General features: G+C 66.9%; 1 protein-coding gene across 1 annotated transcript in view; it reads right to left on the bottom strand.

The window, feature by feature from the left end:
• LOC139438485 (collagen alpha-1(I) chain-like) overlaps positions 1-11,826 on the bottom strand; it is a 12,653-nt gene extending 827 nt beyond the window's left edge. The window contains exons 1-6 of the mRNA XM_071213564.1: positions 11,778-11,826; positions 11,291-11,490; positions 5,864-7,140; positions 1,891-2,047; positions 680-843; positions 448-601 (exon numbers count right to left, since the gene is read on the bottom strand). Coding sequence (XP_071069665.1) covers positions 448-601; positions 680-843; positions 1,891-2,047; positions 5,864-7,140; positions 11,291-11,490; positions 11,778-11,826 — 2,001 coding nt within the window. The remainder of the gene's footprint in view (positions 1-447; positions 602-679; positions 844-1,890; positions 2,048-5,863; positions 7,141-11,290; positions 11,491-11,777) is intronic.
• Positions 11,827-13,817: the final 1,991 nt, after the last annotated feature.

The raw sequence follows: 13,817 nt of genomic DNA, 5'->3' as shown, positions 1-13,817 counted from the left end.
TAGTCCCCTCTGACAGTTGCCATGGCGACCTTGGAAAGTAGCCAGCCCGGGTGGTCACCATGGAAACAGAGAAGCCCAAAAGCGATGACGACCGCGGGTCACGGCTGTGCAGAGGCTCCCGGGGCTGCCAGGTGGGGAGCGGCCCCCTGTGCGCCAGCCCAGCCCCCGCCTGCCTCAACCTCCCTCCAGAGCCCCGGGGCCGGCAACGAGAACACGCCGGGGGCAGAGACTAGAGGGCGCAGATCCCTGCCCCCTGCCAAAGAGGGGCCTGCAGCTGCCCCCAGCCCACCCAGCCCAGCCCCCCCGCTCCCAGGAGCCAGGGGCCCCGTAGGCCCCTCCTGCCCCCAGCCCCCTCCCGGCTCCCTGGACGCCCCACGAGGCTGCAGGTTTGGGGCCGGGGGGCGAGGGGGGGGCAGTGGGGCCGACGAGGCATGAGGAAAGCCGTGCCTGCGAGGGGGCCCCTCGGTGGCTGGGGACCTGCATGCCCCCGGCCCAGGCGCTGGCCGTCAAGGCAACAGGGGGCGCAGGGCCCGACGGCTCCACGCCAAGACGGCCGGGAGCTGGTGGAGCCGGGGAGGGGGGGCCCGCGGCCAGCGCATAGCTGTGCGGTGAGTCAGCCGTGTTTACGGAGCGCCCGCGTCCCCGCCGAGGCCGCCACCGCCGGGCCCGCTGCCCGCACCTGGCACGGCGCCGCGCCACGGGGAGCCCGCGAAGCCGGGGGCTCTCGGGCCGCTCTGGGCCGGCTGCCCCCGGCGCCAGGGTCCCTGTCCCCCCCGAGGGAGCCCCGCCGGGGCCGCTGCCCTTGGGGAGGGGCCTCTGACACATGCTGCTGCGGGGAACTTCCTGCAGAGGCACAGTGACCTATGAGGTAATGGACACCGGATGCGGCTTCCTGCGGACCTCACCGCCGCGCAGCCCACCCCCGGGGGGGCCGGCCCGTGGCCTGGAAGGCCGAGGTCGCCTGGCACACGCCCCCCCACAGGGCCCCTGCCCGGCCACACCCCCGTGGGAACCGCCTCTCCCACCTGCTGCAGCGCCCAGGACCACCGGACAAGAAGGGCTGCAGCGCGGAGGGGAGAGGTGCGTGCGTCCACCTGATCTGGCCACGGCATGGCGCCAGGGGAGGAGGGGCCCATGTGCCACAACTGACCGGGGCCACCGTTTCCTTGGCTGGAAGGGACCGAAGGACAAGCAGAGGGGGAGTGTCAAGTGGGGGCGGCGGCCACTCCCCCGAGAGGACCTCGCACAGCAAGCCGCGGCTGCTTGCCACAGACCCGCCGCGGGACCCGCAGCGCAGGAGGGTGGCGCCGCGGCCCGCCGGCCCCCCGCACGTGCAGACGTGCAGGCCCGCGGTCGGAGCATGCGGTGCTGACTCAGAACCCGACCACCTCTTCCTGCGGGGTCTTAATCGCCTCGTCTGGAAATGGGGGGCCCAGGCTCCCCTTCAGTTCCAGCAGGCATAGCAGGGCCCGATCCTGGGCTTGCTCCTGGGGCTCAGGGGGCACACCTGCCCTGGAGGCCCCGGCCTGGGAGCCCGGGAACTGGGGACACCCGTAGGCTGAAGCCCCCCAGGCAGGAGGCCGCCCACGGCTCCGCTGACCCCGTCCTCGGGGCGGCAGGCAGGGCGTCGGCATTCGGGCACCGCGACCCCGTGCGTCCCCACCTGCCCCCAGCTCTGGGGGAGCTGCCCAGGGTTTGCGAACCAGACGCACTGGGGGCGCCAGGCCGGGCCCTGCGCCACCTAGGACAGGCGCAAGGACCTGAAGTCACTTTCAGCGTCGCACAGGAAAATGACAGTTTTTGGAAAGAGGTTCAGGGGAAGGTTTGAAAACAGCAGGAACGGGCCCTAAGAAGGACTCTGTAGGCCAAAAGGCTGCACGAGGGACGCACGTTCTCGAGACCGCGGATGGCCGTGGCGAGGAGCCTGTGGCCGGCGGTGGTCAGGCAGGCCCAGGGAGGCCCACCGCCCGCCCCCCGCAGGGCCGCCTCCGGGCAGGCAGGCAGTGCCGTGGAACCCCCGGAGCGGCGGCGCGGGGCCTCTCCTGTACTGAGGAGCATGGACGCCGCCGGAGCCTCGGAAGAGCCGCGGATGAGCCGGGGCGCTCAGGGTCAAGGCTGGGGTGCTGGGCACAAGGGACCCGCGCGCCCGACCTGACCGAGAGGCCCAGTGCTCGCCGCCCCCGTCCCCGAGGAGTGCGCCGCCGGAAGGCCCGTGCTGTCGGCCCTAGAGCGCGCCGCGCCAGACGCTGGGTGTCAGCCCAAAGCCAGAACCTCCCGGGGAAATCGTAACCAGGGTTCAACAGGCAGATCGTTTCCTCCGAAGGGAAGGAGAAGCCGGGGGGGGGGGGGGCTCCGATGGGGCCCGGCGGCAGGGCCTAGCCCGTCCAGACCACCGGCTCCCCTGGAGGGCGGGGCCGGTCGCGCCCACCCCCTGCCTTGGGGGCAGCCGCGGGCCCCTCAGGGCTGTTCTCTCCCTTCCACTCCCAGCAAACCTGCCCACATGGCCTAACGCCCCGGCCCAGCCCCACGGAGCTTGTCTGGGGAGGGTTCCGGTTTGGTTCCAGGCGTCGCGCGCTGCTTCTCGCTGCGTGATGCCAGCACCGACCCCACGTCACTGGGAAGCGGGGGGGCCCGCGGCACCCCAGGGCCACGACTCGCCCCCACGAGACGCGCGAACTCGACTGCCAGGCAGGACCGCCCCGCCGTGGCCCCCTCTGTTGGCTGTGGGGCCACGCTCCCCCAGCCGGTCTGGAAGCGGGAGCTCGCCTCGCCCCCTCCCGCCGCCACAGGTCTCGGAGCGCGCCTGGGGAGGGGGGACGCCGGGCGGGGGGACGAGGTTCCGTCCAAGCCCCGGCAGCACAGGGGCCGTGACGACAAGTCCCCGCCAGGCGCGAGCACGCGGCCCCAGAGCCCCCGGGGTGCAGCAGCCCGGGCTCTCGGGAGCGGGCGCCTCCCACCAGCCACCCGAAGCCGAGGGCCACGAGCCGAGTGCCCAGTGGTGACTGGTGGCCAGGTGCGGCCCCAATTCGTCCTGTGCTCCTACCCAGCACCCCGCCGGGGCCCCTGCGCCCGCCCCCGGCGCCCGAGTACCCTGCTGCCCTTGGCAAGGCGGCCCAGTCTGCTCGCCTCAGGGCGTCTGGCCACCTGGCCGTCCCGGGGAGGCTGCGGCACTTGGCCGCACTTGGGGCGACTTGGGCAGCGGCCCTGCACACGGCCAGTGGGACACCCAGCCCAGGCCCAGAGTGCCGCCCCGGCTCCCGGCCCCGCTCTCGGGGATCCCATCCAGCAGCCTTGACCCCTCCCCTCCACGTCTAGCTCCCACACACCCCCTGGGAAAACCTGACCATCTGCCCGGCCCCTCTGGCTGCAGCGCCGGCAGGCTCCGCAGACGGCCGTGGCTGGAGAGCTCGTCCCCGTGTCCCCTTGTCCCAGCTGCGCCTGCCCTGCAGCCTTGGGCTCGGAGCGCCTCCAGCCTCCAGCCGCCTCGCCCCGTCCCGCCTTCACGTTCTGCGTCCCCAAGCACCAGTCGGCCCCTGCAGCCCTGGCCAGACCCCGCTTCTGTCTGGGCCTCAGGGTGGCCACCTGTGACCCCTGCTCCCGTCACTGGGGCCCTCTCCCACTCCCCGCATGGCAACGCCCTCCTCCCGCCTCCACCGCCGACCCCTGCCCCGGCGTCTTCCCTGACGCCCTCCCCCCAAGCAAGGCAGGTCCCTCGCCTGAGCCCCTCGGGCAGCGCCGGCCCCACACCTGACAGGTGAGCGTGTTTCTGCGGGCACACCTAGCAGGGTGCCGGGCACCGTGAGGGCCTGCAGGGGTGCAGCGTGGGGACGCGGGCAGGAAGAGCGCCAGCCTCCCAGGGCCCACTCGGGAGGGCAGCCGGAACCGGCCAGGCCGCACGGGAGGGCCGCGGGCTGCCAGCTCGGTGACCTCTGGCTGGGGGGACCCTTCTGGCCTCGGACCCTGCGTCTACCCTCGGCGTGGGGGCAGATGTGTGACCGTTCCGGTTCCCTCCGCCTGCTCTGAGAGGCCATGATCTTTAGAGGACACTTTCAATTTCCTGAAACTAAGAAAGAGGAAACGCGCTGTCTGTGGCTTATAAAAAGCAAGAGTAAATACGGAGCCATCCCTCTTCCCTGGGCAGAGGGCGGGAGGAGGCGGTGAGTCACTGTTTACTGCTCGGAGGAGCTGCTATGCGGAGAATTCTCCCAGCTGGCCAGACTGCCACTTCCGTGCGGACTGGCCCTCCGTCCACAAAGTCCACTTCAGAAACCTTTAGATGCGCCCGAGGCCGGGACACAGGACACCTTCTGGGCTGGACGGCAGGCAGCTCTGCAAGACCATGAACAAGCCCTTCAGCTATCGGAGAGCTCCGAGAGTAAAGCCGGGACAGGGGAGGGCAGAGAGCGTTCCGGAAAGCAATCCTCAACAGCAACCTCACTGGTGCTGGAGCAGGGGCGGGAGCAGCAGAAGCCGGCTTCCCCGAGGACCCCCTACTCGGCTCCCAAGGGTGGCGCCCACCCCGCGCGCCAGCGACGCCGAGCCTGGAGCCAGGCCCCGAGAGCCTGTGCCACGTTCCAGCCCAACAGGCCAATGCGTTCAAGGAGAAGGCTAGTTTGGTGCTCTTGTTTGAATAAACGTTCTATTTTGGAATAACGAGAGGTCTAGTCTTAAGTTATAAAAGTAGGCTCCCTCAACCAAGGTCAAGCAGAAACATTCCTGCTGGGTTACCTAAAAGAAAAAGGGAAGGAGTGCTCATAAACCAGGTGGACCAGGGCGTCACCCACCTGAACGGCCCATCTGCACCTTCCCCAGCCCCGCCCCACCTGCTCAAACTAACGCTTTTAAGAAGCTGCAGCCCCGCCCCCGGCTGTGGCCTTCTCCCTGGAAACGTCAGCCATGTCAGCGCTTGATCGAGACGCCTTTTGCCATGCCCGCCGTGACCCGTCAACTGGAGGCAGTGCCTAAGCCAAACCACACACACGAAAACCCACTGGTCTCACTACCCGGCGCCGGGCTGCGGCCTCCTGAGTCGGGAGAGCTCCCCGAGACCCTGGGAAGCGAGGGGTCACTGCTGAGGGAGCTGCCAAGGGGAAGCCGCCTCTTCTGCCCTGGCTGTGACCTGCCTGGTCCTTAATCAACACAGGACTCAGAAAAGGAAGGGGAACTGCAGGCCACCCCCAAACTCGAATGACTCGGTGAGCATGGGGCGGTTTTGCCCTGGTGAAAGGACCCCAGAGCACGCGGCGAAGCAGAGGGTGCAGGGGTTGGGGGGCCAAGCCACTGGCTCTCTCCGAAGCGGACCAACTGGGGAACAACACTCTCAGGAGGGACCCGCTACCCTAAGTGCCTTCTGATTTCTTGCCCCTCTGCCCCACTCTAGAGAAGGTGTGGCGGTGACCCCCGCAGTGTGGGCCCTGCCACCCTTCCCGGGCCCCAAGCTTCCACCTCGAGGCTCTCCCTGGAGCACCCCCCGCAGGTGGGCCCACCGGCACGTGACACCAGCCCGGGTGCTCAGTCCCGCTCACTTGCCTCTCGGGGAGGACTCGCCTAAGCCCGCCCCCGGCCCGCCCCCGGCGCGGGGTGTGCGCTGCCATTGGGCCCGAGCGCTGCCCGTCACCGGTAGGAAGTGGCCGCCGGGGGAGGCTTCTCCGGGGAGACGGCCCAAGTTGAACCTGCTCCACCAAGCGGAAGCGGCAAGGTAAATAAACGCCCCCCACGGCGCCCGGCGCCCCACGGGCCGGGAAGCCCCGGCCTAGGCAGCGCGCGCCCCCGGCACGTGGCCGGTGCCTCCTGCCCCAGCGCAGGTCCGCAGGGGCCGAGGGGCGGCGCGCGGGGCGCGAACTCCACCGGGCGCGGACCCCACCCGGCGCGCTCGGCCCTCCCGGCCTCTCCCGGGAGCGGCCCTTCGGAGCCGGCCGCCGGAGCCCCCTGATTCCGCGGCGACCCTCGGGCGCCCTGCCCCGGGTCCTCCTCGAGGGCGGCCTGGGCACCCACCGCCTCGCGGCCCCGGCGCCGGAGGCACGTGCGCAGCCGGGACGGGGCCCACGAGACGACCCCCGCACAAGACCCGGGACGAGACCCGAGCGCGCGGCGGCGGCGGGAGGAGGGGCCCACAGACCGCGCCCCCGGGCCCCGGCGCGGCCGCTCGCAGCGGGGCCACCTGCCGGCAGGTGCGCGGCCCGGGGGGTCGCGGCCCGAGCCGACCGCGTCCGCCTCCGCGGCGGCCCGAGCGCGCGGCAATGACTCAGCGGCCCCGGCGGCGCGGCCGGTCCCCGCGCCACGCCCCCGCCCCGGGCCCGCCGCCCCCGGCCCCCCGGGCCCCCGCCTCACCTGGCGTCGCGCGCGGGCGGCTCCTCGCGGGCACGCGCCCTCCTCGCTCTCGCGCTCACTCCCGGCCTCCCCCTCCGCCGCCGCGGCCACGGCCTGCGCCTCGCGCCCGCGCTCCGACTTCGCGAAGAACAACAAGTCCCCCCGCCGCCCGCCGCCAGCCCGCCCTCCCGGCTGCCCAGCATCTGACACCCGCTTCCGGGATGGCGCGCCGGCGGCGTCACGCCGCCCCGCCCCCGGCCCCGCCCCCACGCCGCCACGCCCCGCGGCCCCGGCCCCGCCCCCACGTCGCCCCCGGCCCCGCCCCCACGTCGCCCCGCCCCCGCCCCGCGGCCACGCCCCCGCGGCCGGCCCCGCCCCTTTCCCGTCCCGCCCCGCGGCCGGCCCCGCCCCTTTCCCGCCCCGTCCCGCGTCGCCCGCCGGTGGTCGTCCCGGGTCCGCTGCGCCCTGGGCCTCGGGGCGCCGGGAGAAGACAGCGCTGCCGAGCCCGCGGGCCGGCCCCCGGGGGTTTGGCCCAGGGCTCCCAGGACCCCGGGCTCGTCTCGCCTCGGGGGGCGGGTGGTCCCGGGCAGCGCGGGTGTCTGGGGAGCGCGGGGAGGCGCCCGCAGAGGGTCTGCCGAGGCCGCGGCGCCGGGGCGCCCCCAGCGAGTGGGCCCCGCCGCGCCCGCTGTCCTCGGAGCCCCCGTTCGTGACCAATAGATGGGAAAAGGAGGACGAGGACGGGGCGGTGGTGGCGGCGGCCTCGGGGCCCAGGCAGGGCGGCCGAGCGCGGCGGGCTGCTCGGAGGCTGGGGTCAGGGGCTGCCGGGGCGTCCTGGGAAGCACAGGCGGGAAGGCGCGGGCCTGGCACTGCCCCACCTGTCCCTCAGCTGCCCGCTGTGGCCCCCCATGTGGCCCCCACAGCGGCCCTTCCACGTGTCCCCTCAGCGGCCCCTCCGCGTGTCCCCCTCAGCGGCCCCTCCACTGCCCTCAGCGGCCCCTCCACTGCCCTCAGCGGCCCCTCCACGTGTCCCCCTCAGCGGCCCCTCGTGTGTCCCCCACTGTGGCCCCTCATGTGTCCCCACAGCGGCCCCTCATGTGTCCCCCTCAGCGGCCCCTCATGTGTCCCCCTCAGCGGCCCCTCATGTGTCCCCCTCAGCGGCCCCTCCGCGTGTCCCCCTCAGCGGCCCCTCGTGTGTCCCCCACTGTGGCCCCTCGTGTGTCCCCACAGCGGCCCCTCCGCGTGTCCCCACAGCGGCCCCTCATGTGTCCCCACAGCGGCCCCTCATGTGTCCCCCACTGTGGCCCCCTCCACTGCCCTCAGCGGCCCCTCCACGTGTCCCCCTCAGCGGCCCCTCGTGTGTCCCCCACTGTGGCCCCTCATGTGTCCCCACAGCGGCCCCTCATGTGTCCCCCCTCAGCGGCCCCTCATGTGTCCCCCTCAGCGGCCCCTCATGTGTCCCCCTCAGCGGCCCCCTCCGCGTGTCCCCCTCAGCGGCCCCTCGTGTGTCCCCCACTGTGGCCCCTCGTGTGTCCCCCACAGCGGCCCCCTCCGCGTGTCCCCTCCGCTGCGCACTGTGTGGCTCCGGCTCAGCCAACGGAAGGGCCTGCCGGGGAGGACGGGGAGGACGCGGCGCGGCGGGTCCTGAGCCACCTCCCCCGACCCTCCTGCCCCGCCCTCGGTGGCCTGCCTCCCCGACCACCCGGCCGCTGAGTTCCGGGGACCTCGGCGGGAGCGGCTGTTGTCTCCCTGGGGGCTTCGGAACCCTCCCCACCCCCCACGTGAAAGGCCGTGCGCCTCCCCTTGCCGCACACGCGGGTGGGAGCCGCCGCCCGGTCCCCGTGTCCCGGCTCCCGGTGCACCTGCCCTGTGGCGCGGCCTCTCCAGGGGACTCGCTCCCGGGGCTGGAATTGCTTCCCTGTCCGCCGCCCGCTTCCCCGCTCGCGCTGTCGTCGTGCCGGGTGCTGGTTCTGTCAGCGCGCTGTTACCACCTGGAGGCAGCGGTGGAGAGGCTGGAACTGTGCGGCGGCACCGGGTCACCCCTCCCCTCTGGGCCTTGGTGTCCCCAGCCTCCGAGCGGGAGAAGACTTTCCTGGTCGTGATTAGACCCTCAGAAGGCGTCGGAGAAAGGTTTAAGGCAAGAATCACCATGAGCAAAGTCACAGACAGTGGCTACAAGGAAAAAAGATCTGCAACTCCCGTCACAGAGGCCTCCCTCCCTAAAATATGAAGAGCTCCTGGGAATAAGAAAGGAAAAGACCAATGAAAGGGGAAAGGGGAAAACTATCTATGACTAGATAGTTCACAGAAAAGGAAACCTAAGTGGCACTGCAATTCCATTTCTCGTCGATCAGAACCCAAAAGTCAGGCCCCATCTGATGGCAGCAATGGGCCCTGGAGAATCCGGCAACATTCTCCGTACTAAGAGCAATCTACTTCTAGAAATCTGTACTCCAGTTACACTACACGTGTGAAATTAGGTGTGTACAAGGTGCATCACTGTGGCATTGGTTGTAATAACAAAAGACAGGAAACAACGAAGTGTCGTCCGTAAGGGACTAGTTGAACTGTGCGGTGCCCACGTGGTGGAGCGCCGTGTGGCCGTCACAAAGCAGGCAGCTCTCTCCTCACAGGCAAGTCTTCTAGGACAGAGCTCAGGACAAGTGAGGTGCAAACCTGGGTGTATAACTTGTTACCTTAGCGTGAGAAGGGAAGGCGAGATAAAAGTGTATGTTCATATTTGTTGGTACTTGCCAAAAGAAACGGTGCAGGAGAAATAAGCTCATTTTTTAAAAAGCTGCCTTCAGCGGGGGTTTCCTAGGACAGGGATGGACTTGAGATTTCTCCACGTACGTTTGATGTCGTTTGACTGTTGAACCGTGTAAATGTGTTTTTTATTCAAAACCATAAACTTTTAAAAATGTATTTATTATTTTTTTAAAGACATTTAGATTATATAAACGTTACATAAAAAATATAGAGGGGAAGTGGACGTGGCTCAACTGATAGAGCGTCCGCCTACCATATGGAGGGTCCAGGGTTCCATCCCCAGGGCCTCCTGACCCACGTGGTGAGCTGGCCCGTGTGCCGTACTGCCGCGCACAAGGAGTGCCTGCCACACGGGTGTCCCCCGCGTAGGGGAGCCCCATGCGCAAAGAGTGTGCCCCACAAGAAGAGCCACCCTGTGTGAAAAAAGTGCAGCCTGCCCAGGAGTGGTGCTGCATACGCAGAGAGCTGACACAACAAAATGATGCAACAAAAAAAAGAGATGCAGTTTCCCAGTGCCGCCAGACAATGCAAGTGGATGCAGAAGAACACACAGCAAATGGACACAGAGAGCAGACAATGGGCGGGGGGAGGGGGAGAGAAATAAATAAAATAAATCTTTAAAAAAATATATATATATATAAATATGTATAGGGGATTCCCATATGCCCCGCTCCCCACACCACCCACATTTGCCCCCATTAATAACAGCCTTCATTAGCGTGGTACATTCATTGCATTTGATGAACACATTTTGGAGCATTGCCACACAGCATGGATTATAGTTTACGTTGTAGCTTACACTCTCTCCCACACAATTCTGTAGGTTATGGCTAGATTTATAATGGCCTGTATCTGCCATTGCAATGTCACTCAAGACAATTCCCAAGTCCCGAAAATGCGCCTGTGTTACACTTGTTTTCCCTCTCCCTGCCCTCAGCACCTCCTGTGGCCACTGCCTCCCCATCAGTGATAAAAGATCTTCCATTGCTAGAATCACAATAAGTCTAGAGTGGAGTACCAGTAAGTCCCCTCTAGTCCATCGTCCATTCCCCAATCCTGAGGCTTCTGGGGTGGTGTGCCCACTCCGCCTCTGATTGATAGGGGCTGTGATCCCACGGGGCTGGTGGACGGGAAGCCCCTGCTTGCGGTGCAGACCCTCTCAGTTGCTTGGTGCGGTGGCTGTCCATCCTCACCTCCTTGTTGGTTGTCCTGGGTGACAGCTCCACGAGGCTCAGGGCCCAGCTGGCACATGGGCAGCCCAGAGACCCCAGTCTCTTGGACGTACACCTACCAACTCCAGCACCAACTACAGGTTCAAAGAGAAGGGCAGAAGAGCCACGTGCAGGGAAGCCACCTGAGTCCAACTGTCACACTGAGGAAACTATGAAATTAAATAGAAAATACAATAGAGAAGACGCGGTGTCTAACTGTCCGGGCCAGCCTGGGTTTGTTCGCAGCCAAGCGAGTTGTCCTCTGCCCCGGGCAGAGTCCTGTGCCTGAGGGGCCCCATTGGGGGCACCCGGGAGCACCTGTTCCTGTCCCTCCCACCTGGGGAGGGGTGAAGCCATTTGCATGAGGAGCCTCGGGCCCCCCTCGGAGGGTGGAATCAGCACCAGGGTGGGTGACAGGGTGGGCTCAGGTGGCCCCTGGAGGGGGTGGCCACTTCTGGCGTCTAGTGGGTCGTGGCCCCAGCACAGAGTTACCTGACCCAAAATGCCAGTAGCGCTGCCGCTGGGAAACCCTGCCCTTGGGAGGCCCAAGTCCCAGCAGGCGCCTGCCGACAACAACGACGACGGCCCGCGTAATAGTAACTGCCAGTTCCCAAGCTGCTCCTGTGTGCTGGTCACGGGCCGGGCGCTGGGCCCGCACCCCTCCGCGTCCTCCAGAGCCCAGGGAAGCTCGGGGAGCCCAAGCAGGGCTTCTTGACCGGGGGTCCGTGAGCTTGAACGGGAATTCAAGAAAACATCCTCCTTGCGGGCATGAGCTCGTGCGGGTTGATACATTTAAAAATGACGCTCAGTACAGCGGCGACTCGGGAAGGGGCCGTGGGTCTCACCTGACCGGCAGAGGGGTCCGTGGAACAGAAAGGGTTAAGAGCCCCTGGCCTGCAGGTGTGTGTGCAGGTCAGGCCCAGGACCGGGCGCCGACGCCACCAGCGGGCAGCGCGGGGATGTGGCCGGCACGGGGGCGGGGCTGCCGCTGCACCTGCAGGCACCCGGGCCTGGACGGGCGGCGAGGGCGACGGGGCGCTCGAGTCGGAGTCCCTCAGGCTGAAGCTGGCAGGGGAGCGGAAGGGGCGCTCTCCGGGCAGTTTCTTCTCCCGGAAGCGCCAGCTCTTTCCTCCTCCGGGCTCCCGGGAAGTTTGACGTTGTTTGTGAATTCCAGAAATAGACCCTGGACGGTTTGTAAACTGGCCTGGCCCCCGGGCGTGGCAGAGGGCACTGGACTCAGGGTTTCACTCCCACCTGAATCCATGCCACTGGGGCCCTGACTGGGCCCATCGGTAGGACGCTGGGTCCCGCGGGGGGAGTTTTGAGCTGGAGCCCAGGAGGTGAACACAGGAACACAGAGACACGGAGACGGCCCAGGGACCCGGCAGAGGCCCGGGGAGAGAGACGGGCCATTCGCCGGAGAGTCTGCAGCTGACCCCGTGCAGGGACACAAGCCTGAGCCCGGAGAGGAGCGAGCCCAGGGAGGGGCACCAGGCATGGAGGGCCGCCCCCCGCTGACGCTGGGAGCAGCTGGGCCCATGGGGCCCGGAGAGGAAGAGGAAGGCTGCACGCGCAGCGAGCTCGCTCCAGCACGTGGCCGCACACCTTGGGGAGGGAAGCACCCTAGGCTGCGTGGCCTGGTGACCGGAAGCTTCCACCCCAAATAAACGCCCTCTCTGAAGCCAGCAGGGTTCTGGTGCTTGGCGTCAGCTCCCCTGTGGCTGGCTAACGCGGCCTCCCACTGGGTGGATGAGCCCCCCCCCCAGTCATCCCGGGGACCCTTCTCTACACAAGGGCATGGCTGGGCACGCTAACCCTGCAACGCGCGGACCCCATAACCCGGCCGGATGTGTGGAGGGAGCCCGCAGGGAGCCCGAGCCCCGGCACCCCGTCCTCAGCCCCATGAGAACCCCCGAGAACTGCCCGGCCGAGCCCAGCAGGCCCCCAGCCCCGAGAGGCGGGGACGGCAAGTGGCCGTCGCAGATGACATCGGCCGTACATGATCGAGACGACGACACGTGCCAGCCTGGGCTTGGGGTCGAAATGCCTGGGAATCGGGAGCCCCTCCCCCCGGTGGTATGTCCTGAGCTGGACGACGCCAAAACGAACTGACCCAACTTGCAAGGTTTGTCCTTGACCGTAATTTCTGAGCCAAAAGTCAGGACATGTGACCTGTCATGAGTTCTTGGTGGCACTTCTGTCATTTGTTAACTGCAATTAGGACATGGGTTGGAATTCCTGGGACATTTTTTGGGTTGAGGTACCTGGGGCTGGGAAATGAACCCGGGACCTTGTCTGTGGGAAGCTAATGCTCAACCCCTGAGCCACATCAGCTTCCCTGGGTTGACTTTTTCATTTGTTTTGCTTGTTTGTTTTCGTTTTTTCAGTAGGCACCAGAAACCAAACCCAGGACCTCCTATGTGGTAGGCAGGCGCTCAACAGCTTGAGCCACATGCTCTCCCCAGTTTTCTTTTTTTTTGAAAGATTAATTTATTTCTCTCCCCCTCCAGCTCCACCCCCCCCCCCCCCAGTTGTCTGCTCTCTGTGTCCATTCACTGTGTGTTCTTCTATGCCCACTTGTATCAGCAGTACTCGGAATCAGTCTCTTTCTGTTCCATCATCTTGCTGCGTCAGCTCTCCGTGTGTGCGGCGCCACTCCTGGGCAGGCTGCGCTTTCTTTCGTGCTGGGCGGCTCTCCTCACGGGACACACTCCTTGCACATGGGTCTCCCCTATGCGGGGGACACCCCTACATTGCACAGCACTCCTTGGGCGCATTAGCACTGCGCATGGGCCAGCTCCACACAGGCCAGGAGGCCCGGAGTTTGAACCCTGGACCTCCCATGTGGTAGGCGGACGCCCTATTCATTGGGCCAAATCCACTTCCCAGTTTTCTTTTTTTAAAGAGAAAATCATGAGGTTATTTTTCTGATTTCAGACATAATAGATCCTTTTCACAGAAAACTGAGGCCCAAAGAAGGAACCAGAGTTCTGATGCCTTAGCTTCCCGGCGCCTCTGTAGTGAAGCACAGCTCAGGCGGCTGACGTCCCGAGCCGGGAGTGGGGGCCGTGCTTTCCATGAAGCTCCGGGAGTGGCCACCCGCCTCCGCCAGCCCCTGGCGCTCCTGCCTGGTCCTGGGTGATCCTTGGCACTTGGCCACAGCCCTGGGCCCTCTGCCTCTGGCGCGCACTTCCTCTCTGGGCTCCATGCCCAGACCCCTCCTCATCAGGACCCGTGGCTGGGTCGGGGCCCCGGTCCAGTGTGGCCCCGTCGTCACTCACCACATCCTGAAAGGCCCTGTTTCCAAGTCAGGTCCCGCTAGGAGCGGGCGTGAGGGCGCGCCGGGTCCCCGGGCCACGCGGCTTGACCTGCAGCGCTGGGCAGCCCGTGGGGGCCCGTGGGTGGTTTCCGGGGACGGAGAGATGTTGGACGAGGAGTCGGGCTGCCCTGGGCGCCTGGATGGGCAGGAGAGGGGAGGTCACTGGGCGAGGGCCCCCCGTGAGTGGGTGCAGCCTTAGGGGGAGCCAGGGG

The sequence above is a fragment of the Dasypus novemcinctus genome, assembly GCF_030445035.2.
Source record: "Dasypus novemcinctus isolate mDasNov1 chromosome 23 unlocalized genomic scaffold, mDasNov1.1.hap2 SUPER_23_unloc_1, whole genome shotgun sequence".
NCBI classification, from domain to species: domain Eukaryota; kingdom Metazoa; phylum Chordata; class Mammalia; order Cingulata; family Dasypodidae; genus Dasypus; species Dasypus novemcinctus.
Note: the sequence above shows the minus strand (reverse complement) of the source record. Positions and strands in the feature narration are given on the sequence as shown.